Below are 19,257 nucleotides of genomic sequence, written 5' to 3' on the forward strand. Positions count from 1 at the left end.
CCCCCCACCCCCATGACATATAATTCTTATTATTTAAAAAGTCAACCCCTACTCACAAAGAGGCAGCCTAAAAGGCCATTAATTTGGATTGCCCCCATTAAAAATGAAATTGCATGGGCCCCACGTTGGGAATCACTAGTCTAAAGCTTTATCTCTCGCAACATTCTTCTTCACACAGAACTCAGATGTCTTTAGGAAACTCATCTCCAAGGTATAAAATGTCTCCATCTGTTGCTTAATAGGAACTCATATTTTGGACATGTTATCTTTGATTTTCAACGTGTATTAGTTATTCAAAATAGTTCTTGTTGATTCCTGTATATATTTTCCACAGCAGGTTTTCTTTTTAACCAATTGTTTCAATTGATTAAATTGGGGGGGGGGAATTATCTCATCATATAACTATGTATGTCAAATGATATTAACTAAACTTAGACTAGGTGTCATCAACTTGGACAGAAGGCTTGGAATTAAGGTGGCTATCCGGCATGGTCCTCCTGCTGTCGCCCTGCAGTGAACCCACAATGGCACAAAATTGGGAGCAAACATTAATGAGGACACAGCTGGGTATCAGGGAACCCATCCTGGATTTATTAAGATTCTAAACAGGATAATATGAGTGATGTTTCAGACTATTGCCCCACTGAGTTATGTGGTATGTAGGATATGAAAACAGTCTGGGACAGTTTGGGAGAGATCTGTGAAATCTCAGAAGATGCTGACATTGAGCAACAAATTGCTACAGGGATGGGTTATTGGTGGTGTATGGCTGGATGCAAGAGTCTGGCCCTTCCAGGAGAAAGGAGACTTGTTTTGTTGAATGTGCCTGCTTCTAAACCAGGGGTCTCCAACCTTGGCAACTTTAAGCCTGGAGGACTTCAATTCTCAGAATTCCCCAGCCAGCTTTGCTTGGAGGTGAAGTCCACCACGCTTAAAGTTGCCAAGGTTGGAGACGCTTGTTCTAAACTATCTCTTTTCTAGGTCTGGAAGGTGGCCTCAGGCTATTGCTGTTGAATGTCACATTTCTGGGTGGTGAGGCCAGGTTCATTCAAAACCTGGTGGTAGATGAGTGTGCAGACCTGCCAGGCATCATTGAAACGAAGTGCACTTGGACACAGGCATGGATATCACCATGGCAAGATTTACTCTTCTCTGTTTGGCTCAGCAGCCCCAACTCCAAGGTCAGGGAGGGAGCGGGGGAGGAAGTGATGTTTTGTGACACCTTAATTGCGATTAGATATGCTGCTTTGTAGATGATCAGGAATGAATGCCTGAATGTTGAAAATTGGGCCGCAGAGTCGAACTATGACTGCAGGTGTGTATTGACCATTCAGCAACCCTGTCTGAAAAAAATTGGATCTCATTGCCAGGTTGGTGTTGGTGTCCCAAAGTTATTAGAAAAAGGGTGAGGGTGCTTCACTCTATGCCCTGAGTATGGGATTTATGGGAGTATGGGATGAGCTGGGGTGGCGCAGCAGGTAGAGTGCTGTACTGCAGGCCACTGAAGCTGACTTGTAGATCTGTAGGTCAGCGTTTCAAATCTCATCACCGGCTCAAGGTTGACTCATCCTCCCATCCTTCCGAGGTGGGTAAAATGAGGACCCGGATTGTGGGGGCAATATGCTGGCTCTGTTTAAAAAGTGCTATTGCTAACATGTTGTAAGCCACCCTAAGCCTAAGGAGAAGGGTGGCATAAAAATGGAATAAATAAATAAATTTAGACAGGACTAACATGGCACGTCCTCCATGGTAACTATGCCTTTGTCCCAGATGACTTCTAGGCTGGCATATCCAGGGAGTCAAGTATTAGTTCTGGTGTTGACCTTAGAGCAGACACAAATGGTGTTGTGTTTGGATGTTGGAAGACAAGCTAATCAGATCAGGTTAATTTTACAGCCAACATGTGGATTATGTTCTATTGCTACAATGGTGTGGAACCAATTAGGGTGGGCTGATGGACCCTATGGGTTTTCTAAAGATGCTTGGGAGATTTCTCCCAGGGACCAGGCAGAAAGTTCTGTCACATGCTTTTTTGAACTCTGGAACTCAGAGACAGAAGGGTATTGGAAAAGACTTCTCCCATGTGGCCTCTCTGTAGGTCACTGATCCTGCTTCTTGGATACTCAAGGGTCTCCAGAAGCTGATGGGTCAAAAGAGATGCTTAGACCAATATTATGGAAATGAACAGCGAATGCAACTGAATATGGAGGTGTTAAGAACAGATTCTTGCTGGTGCCTTATACAAGCTTATCCACAGCCTTCTGCTGAGGAACAGGTGGGAAGTTTCTCTCGAAGGCTGCTGTGATAGCTTTTAAGTCCCTGTTGATAACATTGCTAATATTCATTTTATATTGGATGCCATTTGATTTCAGTACAGCAAATTAGTGAGGTTACATCTTGAAAAACCATCCTCGATTCTTTTGAACTCACAGTCTAAGAAAGTGGATGGGGCATCTTAAGACCCATCATAGTACACATTGGACCCAGAAACTTCATTTTGGAAAGGAAAAATGTCCCTTTAGCGGAAGGGGTTCAACTATTTGCCTTGGAGGCAATGGTGTGCTCCTTCTAGCAGAGATTCTCTCAAACATCAGCTTTGGACAACTTTTGTCCATTTTCTAATCTTCCTGTTAGAGATGTGGGAGATTTTTTTGAAGAAGATAATGTGGCTCCAGTTGTCACATAGCGTAGATAAAATGAATTAACTAGATCCTTCACTTCAGATTTCGGTATGGGTCATTCTAGCGATTGACTGTCATCAGGATTCTTGTGAAGGGAGTGCACATCTGGTCCAAAAGGGCATTTTGGTGGCATTGAATAATACCAACTGTAGTATTTTGCGCCCCTTAAGAGGCTGAGGGCATCTTTTATGGCGATCCATATCCTTCCTAAGAGGGCAGTTCCACCTGGTAGTTGGGAGGGAGGAATAGCTGAGTTTGTTGGACTTATAGTTGAACTCATCAAATTTTCAGACAACACCAACCTGGGGGGGGAGGGCATAGCTAATACTTTGTGAAGATAGTCTCAAGATACAGAATAATCTTGACAGACTTGAGCAGTGGGCTCCATTCAACAAGATACAGTTCAGTGGTGAGAAAAGTAAGGTCCTGCAGTTAGGCAGGAAAAATAAAATGCACAAGTACAGGACAGGTGGTGCTTGGCTCAATAATAGTAAGCAAGAGAGTGTCCTAGTGGACCACCATCGCAGCTTCTCCCACAAAAACCAATGCAATTCTAGGTTGCATCGACAAGGGGATAGTGTCAAGACAATGAGAAGTGATAATACCATTTTACATTGCAATGGGGAGGCCCTGCTTGGAATACTGTATCCAGATCTGGTCACCATGATAACAGAAGAATGGTGTTGTGATCCTAGAAAGTGTTTGGAGAAGAGCAACAAAGATGACAAAGGATCTGGAGGCTAAATCACATGATGAACAGTTGAGGTACATGAGTATGTCTGGCCTATCAAAGAGAAGGCCTAGGGGGACATGATAACTATCTTCTAATACTTCAGGGACTATCACAAAGAAGAAGAAGGGATTGACTTATTCTCTGCAATAGCAGAGGGCAGGACAAGAATGGATGGAAGCTTTTCAAAGGGAGATACAACCTAAAATGAAGGGGGGGGGGGATTTCCATCAGTGAGAACAATGAATAAATGGAATAGCTTGTCTCCTGGGTTTGTGGGGCTCCATCAGTGGAGACTCACTTATACCGCCAGGCATGGGGGAGTTGAGACACCTTTCCCCCAGGCTTTTTTATATTTTGTTTTATGTTTGGTATGAATGTGTTGTTTGGTTTTTTAAATATGATAGGGTTTTATATGCTTTTTTAATATTAGATTTGTTCTACTATAATATTGTTTTTATTATTGTTGTGAGCCACCCCGAGTCTTCAGAGAGGGGCGGCATACAAATCTAATAAATTATTATTATTATTATTATTATTATTATTATTATTATTATTAATTATTTCCAAAAATAGACTGGAGAGCCATTTGGTTGGGATGATATAAGACTCCTGCCTGGAGCAGGAAGTTGGACTAAAAGACCTCCAAGGTCCCTTCCAGGCCTAGGATTCTATGATTCCATTGTACATATTATGATGTATGGCTACCATAGAGTTCGGTACTCTCTCTGATGGTCTTTAATGTCTACATAAATCCATTAGTTGAAGTGAGTTATCCTTTATGTGCTGATTATATTCAATTCTATATCGCTATCCCAGGCAAGGCTGGAGATAAAAGTGGAAGTTCTTGATTTGTTCCTAGAAGTTGTGAGGAACTAGACGGAACATCACCACCACCAACAACAAAAATAAAACTGAATTAGAATAAGATGAAAGTGCAGATACAGTCTATTCCCCAGTTCTTAGATCAGTTCCTGCTTGAACAGCAAAGAGAGACCATGATTATGGGAACTTTTGCACAACTTCAACAGTTGCAGTCCTTTTTTCAAAATAAGGAAGTCCTTATGACAGTGACTCATGCTCTTGTTGCTTTGCAATCAGACCGCTGTAATGCACACTACATGAGGTTGCTTTTGAAGCGTGATTCAGATTGTAACAGTCCTGCTGTTGCTGGAGGTGTGTTATTTCTACAGCATGACACCTGTGCAATTGTCACCGCTCTGGTTGCCAGTAGGTTTCTGGGTCAAAATTCAAATAGCTAGTATAAATCGATAAAGCTCTCTTAAAAGGCCACGTCTCCTGCTTACCTTGAGAACCATCTCCTCTGTAAGATGCCCTTCTTAAAATGCCCGTGTTAAAGGGTTAAATAAGGTTCGGGAGGGAAGTGTTTTTAATAGGAAAGTGAACACAAGGACAAGGGGGCACAATCTGAGGATAGTTGGGGGAAAGATCAGATCAACGTGAGAAAATATTATTTTACTGAAAGAGTAGTAGATGCTCGGAACAAACTTCCAGCAGACGTGGTTGGTAAATCCACAGTAACTGAATTTAAACATGCCTGGGATAAACATATATCCACCCTAAGATAAAATACAGGAAATAGTATAAGGGCAAACTAGATGGACCATGAGGTCTTTTTCTGCCATCAATCTTCTGTGTTTCATCTTGCAAAGTTTTCTCAAAAGAGGATGGATAGAGTCTCCATCACAAAAGTGAGCAACAGGCCTCTTTTGTGTGTGTGTGTGTGGGGGGGGATACCCCCAAATTGTGCTTATCCTTCGAGGTTCATTTCACACACAAATTGTTGGTGGACTATTGGAACAACCTTTTTTTTCCACGAAGAGGCATTTGGGCATTAGGTTGGGTTGATTTGGGTTTATCTTCTATTTTCCGTTTGGTTTTTTTGGTTTCATTTTATTCTGTCTGATCACAGCTTTTACATAATGTGGGCTGAGTTTGTTTGTTTGTTTGCCTGTTTTTTTTAAACACTATGTGTTTTTAAAAAACTCTGCCTGTTCTTGTGAAACCTGTCAAGTCAGTGTGCTGCAGTAGTCTATAAGTTTATGTAAGCAATAATAAAGAAATAAGCCTATCCGCATTGTCACAACAAGTCAATACAGCAGACTGCCTCCGCTTTTCCGCCACCACGATGCCAACGCCGTGCACAAGGCAGCTTCTTCTCTCTACGGACACCCAACGTGACCCAAACGTAACATTTACTCCCTGCCTCGCAATCTTCAGAGAGACAAGAAACCAGGCACTCACCACTTTAAAGTCAGCGGGGCCACACGGCTCCCCACGGAACAAGCAGGAGAGCAGCATTTCCTGGATATCGTGGCCGGCTCGGTCCGAGAACTCCCGCATGTTAAAAGGTTTGGGCTTGAAGTTGCGGAAATTCGCCTTCTCCTGCAAGATCTCCAGCTGTTTCTCATCAGCCATTTGGGTGTCTGGAATCTCGTACCTGAGGAAGGGGGGGAAAAATCCAGAGCATAGTCACAGGGGTTCTGTTTGGGTCTCCCTATCGGTTGGGTTGGTTCCATCCATAAAAATATATAAACATAGAAGATTGACGGCAGAAAAAGACCTCATGATCCATCTAGTCTGCCCTTATACTATTTCCTGTGTTTTATCTTAGGGTGGATCTATGTTTATCCCAGGCATGTTTAAATTCAGTTACTGTGGATTTACCAACCACTTCTGCTGAAAGTTTGTTCCAAGCATCTACTACTCTTTCAGTAAAATAATATTTTCTCACGTTGCTTCTGATCTTTCCCCCAACTAACCTCAGATTGTGCCCCCTTGTTCTGGAATAACCCCAAGCGCCCTCTGAAAGCCCTCTGGGTCCATCAAGTTTCTGGGGCGGAACTGTCTAATCGGTTCTGCCTCCCTGCGGGGAAGGATTGGAGCCGGGAAGTCAAGCCGTAATAGAAAATGGTCTGAGCATGACAAAGGCAACACTTCTAAGCCCCTTAGTCTCAGACCATTACTCAATTGCTCAGAGAGGAATACCATGTCGGGTGCGTGCCCCCCCTCGTGAGTCGGACCCTGTACTACTTGAGTCAGGTCCATGGCTGTCATGGTGGCCGTGAACTCCTGCGCTAACCCAGAGGTTTCGCATTTAACATATTTAAATGTTTCAATCATGTCCCCCCTTTCCCTTCTGTCCTCCAGACTATACAGATTGAGTTCATTAAGTCTTTCCTGATACGTTTTATGCTTAAGACCTTCCACCATTCTTGTAGCCCATCTTTGGACCTCTTCAACCAGTTCACAGAGGAAAGCGCTTGAACCTCAGATGCTCCTGAGTAAATCATCTGTAAAATGGGTGGGATGGTCAGATGGATGCTGGAGATACACCTGGGACATCTCCGTTCCACCACTGTGAAAGCACAGTGCAATTAAAATCTAATGCTGAGACTCTTCTCTGAAGATAAGCAACTGTTCTTCACTCCTTGCAAGACTAACCAGGCATTATATAATTACTCCTAAAAAAAAAAGGGAAAAGAAACAGCCACTTGCCACTGAGGCAGCTTTTCCACTCTCCAAAGGCATAACACATTTTACATTAGCAACCAAGATGTTGTTCTCCTGCGTGACAGCTACACACTACCTCCCCCACCCCCCCAAAAGGAAGAAGGCAGATATCGGCTGTTCCCTTGATTTAATGACAACTCTTGTCATAAAGAAGGGAGTGCATATGAAACAGTGAGGGTGTGAGTGTGCGGAGTTTATATTCTGGGAAGAGACAGTCAAAATGTTTAGGCATAGCCTTGCATGCACTTGTGTCATGCATTTACCCCTTCACAGCCTGTGGATGTTTAATACCAACACACAGCGTGTCCGCTTCATTAACAGCAGTCAAGTCATGTCTCTCTGGGGAACAGAAGAAGTGGTTTCAATACTTCCTACCTCCCCAGGGCACAGGATGTGCCAGCTTTAATGTTTCAACCCAGCCTGCTTCTTCATTAGCCTTCTTGGTGGATGAGGACCATCCTTTGCGAGGATGGCATGAGTCCCGAATGAGACCTGAGAAGGAATGTACGAATATCCCAGGCCAAAAAGCTAACCACCTGTTTTATTAGAGCAGAGAGGTGGAAGTTCAGCTGGCTGGAAGCCTGCATTAAATAGTGTCAGTTACTGGAAAAAAATAAATAATTGGTTGTGTCAAATAACAAATACAAAAATAGAATATACGCCAGAATTTTTTCTATTGGGTATTATGAGAGGTAACTATTCTAAAAGTGTAAAATATTTAAGCTTGCATATTACAACAGCTGCAAGGATTGTATTTGCACAGAACTGGAAAAATCCACAAATACCTGAAGACAATGAGATCATCAAGAAAATATACGACTGTGCAGAGATGGACAGATTGACAATGGAACTTAATAATCGAAAAGAATCGGACTGTTATGAAACCTGGACAAAATGGTACCAACGGACAAAAAAAAGAAACTTAAAAGAAGCATTGAAATAAAACATCAAGAAATCTAAAAGTAATTAGAAGACAATGTCGATAGGAATGTATATACGATGTAGATTCATCTGTAAATATGACTATGTACTTTAAAAAAAAGGAAAAAAATAATAAATACATATTTTTAAAAAAATAGTGTCAAAGGCCACATTCCAAACGTGGCAGAATGCAAGAGGAGATGTGGTGGTGGTAGCAAAAAAGGCATACACCAAAGCATTGTGTGTGTGTGTGTGTGTGTGTGTGTGTGTGTTACTGGGTGTCTTTGGCCAGACTTGGCACAGCCCAGGGTTAATGCCCTTGCAGAAGGCCAAAAGGCCAGGCAGCACTGGTTGCTTTCCCAACTTACAGGAATGTTTTCTGTTCTCCTACTAGGACAGCCATCAAAATGCTAAAAATACGGCACTTGAACAGTGTTTCTTGAGAACACTTTTAATTCCCAGAATCTCACTTGGATTTAGAGCTAGTTTCTTGCCTATAAGGCCTAGAAAAGAATGGTTGAAATGCTTGGAAAAATTGCAAAGGTGCAATGAAGGCCCCGAAAAAGCTTTCTAGCGGTCAAGAAGACAGTTCAGGGCGTTCTATTGTTCTATAATAGTTTTCAGTGCAAGCCACCCAATACTGTATATGCTAAATCAGTTCAGCTTGCAAATGCAAAATTCAGATATTGCCCAGTTTGTCTGCACCTGTTCAGCAAAACAGGCTGTTAGAATCAATTAGAATTGCAAAGTACGCTGGTGAAACCTGAAATAACGTAGGTCCCTAAGTCTCCAACTTATACAAATGGGTAGTGGTGATTTCCTGACAGTGTTTTCTATGGGATGGGGCTATTCGCCTCCTCCACTTGGCCACATCTGTTTGGTCCCCAGGCTTCCGCCCCTCCCCACAAACATTTGGATGTTGCCTTTTCTCCTTGGCCCTTTCGCTGAATGGGCTCAAAACCCCATTCACCCTGGCCTTTTGGACACATGGGGCACTTTGCCACCAGCCAATCAGAGGAGCAGAGGGGTGTGTGTGTGATGGGAAGAGGAGGGTGGAGGTTCTCCCTTCCCCTGTGTGTGTGGGGGGGGGGGGAGGGGTGTGTGGCATGCATAGAAGCTATTTTTTGATTGTTGCAGGCATGTGCGCATGCAACAACACTGAGAAAACTGGCAGCAAAAGGATCCAGAACCCACCAGTGTTCTAGTATGGTCTGCAGCTTAAGGTCCTTTTTGAGCAAACCACACTGGCAGGGCAAACTGCTGCATATGAACAGGGTGCAAGTGCCAAACTTACTACTGCTGATGATGTTAGCTAGTCAGGTAATAAAAGGTCTCATGATTATACCAAGAGCTCCATAGTTCAACCCTGAGCTACATATATTCTCTTTTACTGGCTCCTTTTGATAGTAGAACATTTTCAGTGGCTCCCATACAAATCATGTTTATATGAAGAAGGGGGCAGATTGGGATACTTTAGCTATTTAGTGGCCAGAAACACTGGCAAGTAACATTTGCAAGTGCAACATTTTATTCGCTTTTGGATGACTTAGGCTAGCACAGTCCCTGGGAAACTGTTGATTGTGTCTCTGATATGTTGATTTTTGCATGTCTAAACTGCTTTCTATTTGCAAAAGGAATCAATGAAGGTTATAAATAAAGTATCAGGCATTTAAGCAGATTTCTGAAAGAAATAAACAGGTTGCTGGGCATAGGAAGCAGACCGGCTGTCCAGAGATGGGCAGAATGCCACCATTCCAAGAAGCTCTAACAGTCAATCGTATAGGATGGATTCACTGGTATTACTTGATTGACATTTCTATCTAATGGTTTCAAGAGGCATTTAAACTCAGACTGGTGAAGTCTGGAAGACCTCATCCCATTCTATTTGGATGGCCCCAGACTGAGAAAACCTGGCTGGGACTAATGTCAACTAGTAGTCAATTAGCTTCTTGGCACTTAAAGGAATTAATATCTGACTGGCACATTTTTCGGATGTGAAAAATTCCGTAACTTTCAGAGAAACGTATCGCCAACCCTAAATGTTGCTTGGCTGGCAAAATTAAAGAATAAATCAAAAACATATTCTCCGTCAAGAAACCAGTAAATTTGATTCTTGGGATAAGTAAATCTATCAGGGTTATGCATAGGTAGCTTATTTTCCATAAATGCAAAACTGTATGTAACAATCCAGATCCCAAAGCCTATTTTTCCCCTCCTGCAGTGGAACAATGGGAAAAAGAGAACAGTTTATCGCTAATCTTGTGGGGTCGCAGTGCAGGGGTATCAATTTTGGAGCCCCTCAGGCATCCCATTCTTGGCTTTGTTCAAAGGCACCTTCTGTCATGAGAACCAAGAATAGGAAACCGCAAGACTTCTATACCACCACCCACAACCAACACATATACAGCTATTATCTACGACAGTTTTAAAAACCCTGATGTATTAGCAGATGGCATATTTTGCACACAGAGAACCACATTAGATCAGTGCCATGGGACAGACTCAGTGGTGGGATTCAGCTGGTTGGGGCCAAGCAGTTGTTAAAGTTCTCGTGCTCCCTGGTTGCCCTTCGCATCCCCCGAAAGCCGAGAATCAGCAGCTGTGGAGAGTCTGGGCAGGGGACGAGATGCGGACAGGCAGAGAGCCAAGGAACAATGGCTCAGGCCTGGCTGGCTCCTTTTCCTCTGCCACCAGTTGCCGGAGGAAGGTATGGTCGCAGGCAGTCGGGAAAGGCAAACCGCTGCCTGGCTCAGAGCTGCCAGCGGGGTGGGTGAGGCTGCAGCACATGCCTTGCCCTTTGTTTAAAAATCTCTCCAAAAGAGGAAGGGGAGGAAGTCCCGCCCACAGCCCCTTTGTTGGACCCGGAAGCAATAGCAATAGCACTTAGACTTATATACTGCTTCACAGTTCTTTACAGGCCTCTCTAAGCGGTTTATAGAGAGTAAGCAAATTGCCCCCAACAATCTGGGTCCTCATTTAACCGACCTTGGAAGGAGGGAAGGCTGAGGCAACCTTGAGCCTACTGAGATTCGATCTGCCAAACTGCTGGCAGTCAGTGAACAGCAGAAGTGGCTTGCAGTACTGCACTCTAACCACTGCACCAGTAAGCCTTGCCTGCCGGGCTTTTCGGAGTATTGGGCATGATCGTCCCTTTGCGCCCAGTCCCTGGGATATTGGTCAGGAGTGTGTGATGGGCTCATGAGGTAGTGGTGGCTGCAGGACCAATGCTGGGATCGCTGTTCAGGATGAAGCCAGGCCTGAATACAGTGGGCTGCCCAGTGGGTGGCTCCAAAATTAAATACAGTGGTCCCCCGAGTTTCGCGATCTCGATCATTGCGAAACGCTATATCGCGATTTTTCAACCCGGAAGTAAAAACACCATCTGCGCATGCGCACCCTTTTTTCTATGGCCACGCATGCGTAGATGGCGCCGGGCAGATCAGCTGCTGGGCAGCTTCCCTGGGTCTTCCCCCTCTTGCTGGCAGGAGGGCGAGCGGCGGGCATCAGCGAGGAGTTTGCGTGGGCGGCGGGGAAACCCCAGCGCCGCTTCCCAGCTGAGTCCTGAAGCCAAACGCGGAAGTTCGCTTCAGGACTCAGCTGGGAAGCGGCGCGAGCGAACAGCATGGGCGGGCGAAGGGCGGGCGCGCGGGCAGGCAGGCGGCAGACAAGCGGCGGGCGGACAAGCGGCGGGCGTGGCAGCAGCGAGGAGTTTGCGTGGGCGGCGGGGAAACCCCAATCTTCGGCTCCTCGCTGCTGCTGCGGAAGTAAAAACACCATCTGCGCATGCGCAGATGGTGTTTTTACTTCCGCACCGCTACTTCGCGAAAAACCGATCATCGCGAGGGGTCCTGGAACGGAACCCTCGCGATAATCGGGGGACCACTGTACTGCCTTTTCTTGCAAGTATGTACAAACATAATTTAAAGGAGAAGTGATGAATGAAGAAAAAGGGAAGTTCTGTAACCAGAAAAACTGAGAATGAAAACAATGTATTCCAGTTAAACTAAAAGTGGTTCTTTATGAAGGATCTGTGAAAGTTTTGGAATACAGTGTTCCCTCGATTTCCGCGGGGGATGCGTTCCGAGACTGCCCGCGAAAGTCGAATTTCCGCGAAGTAGAGATGTGGAAGTAAATACACCATTTTTGGCTATGGACAGTGTCACAAGCCATCCCTTAACACTTTAAACCCCTAAATTACCATTTCCCATTCCCTTAACAACCATTTACTCACCATTATTACTGGTACTCACCATTAAATAAGACACTTAATGATCCTGATATTTATAAACATAATTATTTATTAACAATAATTATTTTTTTTGTTATTTATTTGCAAAAATTATTAGTTTGGTGATGACATATGTCATCATCGGGTGGAAAAAACCGTGGTATAGGAAAAAACCCGCAAAGTATTTTTTAATTAATATTTTTTGAAAAACCGTGGTATAGGCTATTCGCGAAGTTCGAACCCGCGAAAATCGAGGGAACACTGTATTCCAATAAGGCCCAAGAAAAACAAAAAACAAAACAAAAGAGAAAGATTTAATTAAAAGAGAAGAAAGAATGGTAAGACATCCAATAACTGACTGCTTTGAAAATGCCTTTCAAATGTGTTTTCATTTAACAATGGATTGGAAATATTTGCTTGACTATATGCTTTAATGTTCTGTTAATGTATAATAATAATAATAATAATAATAATAATAATAATAACAACAACAACAACAACAACAACAACAACAACAACAAAAACAACAACAACAACAAGAGTTGGAAGGGACCTTGGAGGTCTTCTAGTCCAACCCCCTGCTTGGGCAGGAAACTCTACACTACTTCAGACAGATGTTTATCCAACATCTTCTTAAAAACTTCCAGTGTTGGAGCATTCACAACTTCTGGAAGCAAGCCGTTCCACTGATCAATTGTTCTAACTATCAGGAATTTCCTTCTTAGTTCTAAGTTGCTTCTCTCCTTGATTAGTTTCCACCCATTGCTTCTTGTTCTACCCCCAAGTGCTTTGCAGAATAGGTTGACTCCTTCTTCTCTGTGGCAACCCTGAGATATTGGAACACTGCCATCATGTCACTCCTACTCCTTCTTTTCATTAAACTAACCATGCCCAGTTCCTGCAACTGTTCTTCATATGTTTTAGCCTCCAGTCCCCTAGTCATCTTTGTTGCTCTTCCCTACACTGTTTCCAGAGTCTCAATATCCTTTTTACATCATGGTGACCAAAACTGAATGAAGTATTCCAAGTGTGACCTTACCAAAGCATTATATAGTGGTATTAACATATCACATTATCATGATTCTATCCCTCTGTTAATGCAGCCTAGAACTGTGTTGGCTTTTATGACAGCTGCTGCACACTGCTGGCTCATATTTAAATTGTTGTCCACTAGGACTCCAAGATCCCTCTCACAGTTACTAATCTTGAGCAAAGTACCACATATACAGTAATACCCCGGTTATTGCATCCCCGACCATTGCGAACAGGGTAATTTGCGATTTTTCAACCCGGAAGTCAAAACACCATCTGCGCATGTGTGCCCTTTTTTTCTATGGGCACGCATGCGTAGATGGCGCCCGGCAGATCAGCTGCTGGGCGGCTTCCCTGGGTCTTCCCCCTCTTGCTGGCGGGAGGGCGAGCAGCGGGCATCAGCAAGGAGTTTCCCCACCGCCCACGCAAACTCCTCGCTGCCGCCCGCCCTTCGCCCGCCCACGCCGTTCATTCTCGCCGCTTTCGAGCTGAGTCCTGAAGCGAATTCGCTCCGGGACTCAGCTCGAAAGTGGCGACACCCAACGCGGAGAAGCTGTTCGCTGGCGCTGGCTGTCGGCGCTTTTGAGCTGAGTCCCGGAGCGAATTCGCTCCGGGACTCAGCTCGAAAGCGCCGACAGCCAGCACGGCGCGGCTGTTTTAAAATGTTGCCACCGGCATGGGGGGCTTGCCAGCACCCCCCGGACCCCCAACCCGGGTTTGGGGGGCTGCTAGGAAGCCCCCCATGCCGGCGGCGACATTTTAAAACAGCCGCGCAGCCCCCAATCTTCGGCTCCTCGCTAGCGCTGCGGGAGTAAAAACACCATCTGCACATGCGCAGATGGTGTTTTTACTTCCGCAGCGCTACTTCGCGAAAACCCGCTCGTTGCGGGGGGTCCTGGAACGGAACCCTCGCAACGAGCGGGGGATCACTGTACTGTACCTGTGCATTTTATTTTTGTTGCCTAAATGTAGAACCTTATTTTTTTCACCATTGAATTTCATTATGTTTGCTAGTACCCATGTTCAAGTCTGTCAAAATCCTCCTGTATATTGAGCCTATCTTCTGGAGAGTTGGCTATTCCTGCCAGTTTGGTGTCATCTGCAAATTTGATAAGTTCCCCATTTATCCCCTCATCCAAGTCATTTATGAAAATATTGAAGAGAACTGGGCCTAAAACAGAGCCTTGGGGTACTCCACTGCATACATCCCCACATGTAGATGCAGTTCTGTGGAGCACTATGCATTCAGTGAGGTTTGTTAGCCATTTTTGAATCCATCTGGTGGTGGTGTTGTCCATCCCACATTATTCTACTTTATCTAGTAGTAAGTAATGGTGTACTTTATCAAATGCCTTACTGAAGCGCAAGTACATTTAATTGGCAGCATTACTCTGGTCCACTAATTTTGTCACTTTGTCAAATAATGCAGTGATCAGAGTAATCCTTGTTTACCAAGGTTTACTATTCAAAAGGAATAATCTTTATCAGTATAAGTAGAGATGTATTCATGTATTCTTCAAGCTTTATTACATGAATACCACTGTAGAACATCATTTCTCACCAAAAATGGAATTTAATGGAGAGTAAAGTAACATTTTATACTTTGAACTTTGAGATGGAAACTTATCAAACAGATCCACCCTAGAAATAAGAAATTTCTTGACAGTGAGAACAATTAATGAGAGGAATGGGAAGCCTTCAGAAGTTATGTGTATAACATCAGTGGAGGTTTTAAAGAAGAAATTTGTCCATAATAGTACAGAGTCTCATGCTTGAGCAAGGGTGGACTAGAAAACCTCCAAGGTCCCTCTGTTATTATTTATAACTCTCTCCATTCTTACCAAGAGAATGGTGAAAAACAGTATTTGGAAATGTACATCAGGTCTTCTGATAGCAAAATCTTATCTTATTGGCTAGTATCAAGGGGAAGATGACTTTGAAAAAGCTTCCTCTCTGACCATAACATGCAAGACAAGGGGAGGACTTACTGGGAGGGAAGGGGCAAGGAGGAGCCAGGTGAGGTATACCTTGATGTGAAATCGAGTTGGCTATCCCTGCCCAGTCACAGGACCACCTGGCCAAACGCACCCAGTCACATGACCACCTGGCCATACTCACCTAGCCACATGACCACCTAGCCACACCCACCCAGTCACACAACCACCTAACCATGCCCACCACCCAGTCACATGACCACATAGCCTCACCCACAGAACCTGTTGTTAAATTATTTGAATCCCACCACTGGTCGGACTGCTACATATAAATGCAAGCTGCCTATGCCACCAGTCTTTTCCCCAAATTACAGTTGTGGTTCCCCGATTTGGCCACTTCTATTTTTATTTACTTGCTTATTATATTTTTCTTATCCCAACTTTAATACTTTATAAGTAACTCAAGGCAGCGAACATACCTAATAATCCTTCCTCCCTCCTCCTATTTTCTTAACAACAACAACAACAGCAACAACAACAGCAACAACAACCTTTTAAGGAGAGTTGAGCTGAGAAAGTTATGACTGGCCCCAAACCACCCAGCTGCCTTTGATGCTTACAGTCTTCTGGTTTCTAGGTTGTAGACTTAAACATCTCTTCATTTGTATGAAACCCAATTTATTAGATGGACCATTGGTTTAACTCAGGGCAGCAGGTTTTTCATTAAAATGCCACATTTTACCTTACAAAACCAACCCTGACAAAATTAATGACCATTAAAGTTGGCAGCTTTAAAAAGAGGTAGAGGCGAAGGTATGGAGGAGCTGTTTACTCTGAGTCCTGACAGCTAAACAAAGCCTCCTTGGTCAGTGGCAATAGACCACCACACCTCATTCGGAAGGCAGAGCTGGAAGAAAGCCTGTTTTTAGATGTTTAAATTTTCCACTACCATCTGGCTGGTAGGTACTAAAAATAGGGTTGGATTTTTTTGTCCAATCCAACTACTGTAGCTCCTTTTCTTTTTTTCTTTTTTGGTTTTTTAATGTTCTGAAATAAAGGACTATTTGTTATGCTCTATGAAATAGTGGCATTTTGGCCAAAGAACAGCTCTTAAAAGAAAGGAAAAAAAGGACATTTTGTAAAATTAGCTCCCCCCCCCCCCGCCACGATTCAGTACCATAGTCATATTTGTCTACTTTACTTGAGCAGAGAGCAGGTAGCAAGATAGGCAATGGGGATTAGTGGTTCCAGGTAAGACTGGTTCGGTAGCAAAATATTTATCATTCAAGCCAATAAAATTACTCAGATAAAATATAATTCCAACAGCCTATTGAACCATGGACTTCAACTGAAAAAAAATGGAGAAAAATTATTCTGATATTGGATGCAGTGAGAAAAGAAAATTCTGCTCCAGCCTCTTAATCGTGAAAAGTCCTGCATGTACCACTGAAAATAAATCACGTCCCAGTAGCAAGCTTTGCAACATAAGGTTCAAAGTACAGTACTAGCTCTTCTCTTCCCTCCATTTAAATTTCATACCACCCTGAGTTAAAATCTATAAAAATTAATTGACAAAAACATCTAATCCTCTTACTTCGGTCTTTAAGAATACAACTAAACCAAGTTACCTGGAAGCACCTGGCTGACATAATCAAATTGACCAATACTTGGTTATAGGTATTATCTAAGAACCTAGTTAGTACTAGATGGAAGACTGCCCAGTAACCCCAAGACTATAGTCTAGACTGGGAAGTCAAAACAAATCCTGGATGAAAACACTAGCCAACCACTTTTGTGTGGTTGCCAAGAAAACAACACAGATATGTTAATTCATAGGAGTCCAGCTCAGTTCAAAGGAGATGTTACTTTTATATGTTGGGGAATCGCAATTCCCTCCAGTAGAGGGCAGTAAAATGCTGAGATGAGAAAGATGAAATTGGGAGTTTTTTTAGGGGGCCTCTTGGGATCCTGACTAGGGAGCTGTTTGGTAGCCCCTTGTAGAAAACATAGCAGTGGGCAGGCTCAGGTTCCAAGGGCCGAGTCTCCTCTCAGAAGGGCCTCCCCCTGTTGCTCCTCTGCATCTGACATCCAGGACATCCACAAACTCCGATTTACCCTTTCAGGCTGATTCGTGACTGGCTACAGATCTGGGCTCCGTGGATCTGAAAACAGGAGAGTTCCAGCAGCAGGCGACATAAGCTGCCTTGTGTCACAAATACAACCAGTCGTAGAAGAAATGCTCGTGGTTCAATCCACAGCATGGGAGCACATCGCCCTTCAAGTGCATGCATGGAGTAAAATAGGGAACAGGACCCAGGCAGGCTCCATGGGGGGGCATACGGGGGGTAGGGGCTCTTTGCCACCAAGCAGGTAGCGGACAGCTTTTACAGTGATATGCATTGCATCGGAAAGGAATCAAGCACACACACACATGTCTGGCTTGAAAAAGAGCTGGCTGTGTTCAGCCATAGAAACTCACTGGGTGACTTGAAGCAGTCACAATTTCGGTCCTTCCTACCTTACAAGATCGTCGCTGTGGGAATCCAAGGGGCAGATAGCCTGGGAAAAGGTCAGCTGTCCCGTATAACACAGACACAAACTGCCTCCAAAGCCATACAAGACCCAGGCCAGTGACCAAGCATGTAAAATCTCCCTCCACTTGGCCTCTTGTTCCTGGGTACTTTTATAGACCCGGGCCATGCAGTTTTCTTGACAACGCTACAGAAGCAGTTTGCCATTCTGCCAGCGCTAAATAGCTTGTCACGCAGAAACGCTCTCAAATGTGTGTCAGATCACAGTATGAAAATAGACATGTTGCACACTCCGGTGCCCAGTTCAAGTACGTCCCAGCACACACGTACACACACACACACACACACATAGTGGCCACAAGTGCGCCAACTGTTGCACACCATCCCGGAGATGCTTCAGGACCTCTGGCTTTGCACACACTCGCAGGGCATGGGGGTCGGTGAGCGTTTTCCCCGCCATCCCGTCCTTTGACCCACCTGCTATTAAGCAGGGCGAGGAGCTCCCCGGCGTGGTAGAGGTCATTCTTGGTCACCCGGCTGAAGCGAAACTCGTTGAGGTTGCAGAAGGTGACGGCCGGGAAGGTCATGTGGGTGGTCGCCACCTCGTCCAGCTTGGTGACGTGAGGGTAGCGAAAGTAGTACTGGATCCTCTCATTGCAGACGAAGACCAGCACGGCGAAGGAGCCCAGGAAGCACAGGGTCCAGAAGATGCGCTTGACTGACAGGCGCTCGTAGGAGAAGATGTGGGACAGGCCGTGCAGGGTGGAATTGCTGGCAAACGCCTCGATGCTGACCGGCTGACCGTTCTCCACCTCCTCCTCGTCCACCTTCAGGTCCATCATGGTCAGAGCCGAAGCAGGGTGAAGGTTTGGGGGGGAGGGACGGGAGGAGGGACGGGGGAGGAAGCCGCACTAGATGGAAAGGAGAACAAGCGCTCAGGATGCTGTCCCTCTGCCCAGCCTGCCCGTCATCCCCAATTGAGAAAAAAAAAAAAGCACCCCTAAACCCAGCGCCCCTTCTTCTTCCCTTCTCTTCTCCGGAGGAGATTGGCCCTCCCGGGGGTCCTGCCCTCCTCCCAGCCACCCTCCATCCTCCGCTGCACTTTTAACCCGGAGGGATCCTCCCCCTTCTTCTTCTCGCCACCCCCCACCTCCCCACACATAACCCGGCAAACCAAACCTGAGAGCAAGGCCGGCGGCGGCCGGTGGTCAGCGCTCAGCGGCGGCGGCGGTTTGGGCTTTTGGCCCGGGGAAGGCAAAGCGGCAGGCAGGCGCGAAGAGGCGGCTGGAGAAGCGAGCGCGAAGGCTGGCCGGCTGAGGCGGCACCTGCCGCTGGAGGGCGGGGGATGGCGGCGGGAAGCCTTCGCCTGCCGCCGCCGCCGCTGCTTCTATTGCTGCTGCCGCTGCTGCTTCTGGCCTCGCCTTCGCGCTCAGGAATCCAAGAAGCAGCCCGCGGAGAGGCTCAGCGACCGGCGGCGGCTGAGGCGGCTGCCTCTCCCCCAAACACATGGAGGCTCCCCGGTGGCGCGGCGAGCGAGGCCGTTGCTTTGGCTCAGGGAGGGAGGGGGGCGAGCGAGCGAGTGGGAGAGGCGTTCGCGCCTCGGAGGCGAGGCGGCGGGATCTGAGGGGAGTCGCTGCGTCCGAGGCGAGGAGGGGCGGCAGGGCCC

General features: G+C 45.5%; 1 protein-coding gene across 1 annotated transcript; it reads right to left on the bottom strand.

Moving 5' to 3' along the window:
- Nucleotides 1-436: 436 nt before the first annotated feature.
- Nucleotides 437-18,475, bottom strand: LOC139159457 (acid-sensing ion channel 1-like). The gene is made up of 3 exons (XM_070736776.1): nt 18,069-18,475; nt 5,677-5,872; nt 437-508 (listed from the first exon to the last, which is right to left on the bottom strand). The coding sequence occupies exons 1-3, from the start codon at nt 18,431-18,433 to the stop codon at nt 437-439; spliced, it is 633 nt and encodes a 210-aa protein (XP_070592877.1). The 5' UTR covers nt 18,434-18,475.
- Between the last annotated feature and the right edge of the window lie 782 nt (nt 18,476-19,257).

Source organism: Erythrolamprus reginae, chromosome 2, assembly GCF_031021105.1.
Source record: "Erythrolamprus reginae isolate rEryReg1 chromosome 2, rEryReg1.hap1, whole genome shotgun sequence".
NCBI classification, from domain to species: domain Eukaryota; kingdom Metazoa; phylum Chordata; class Lepidosauria; order Squamata; family Dipsadidae; genus Erythrolamprus; species Erythrolamprus reginae.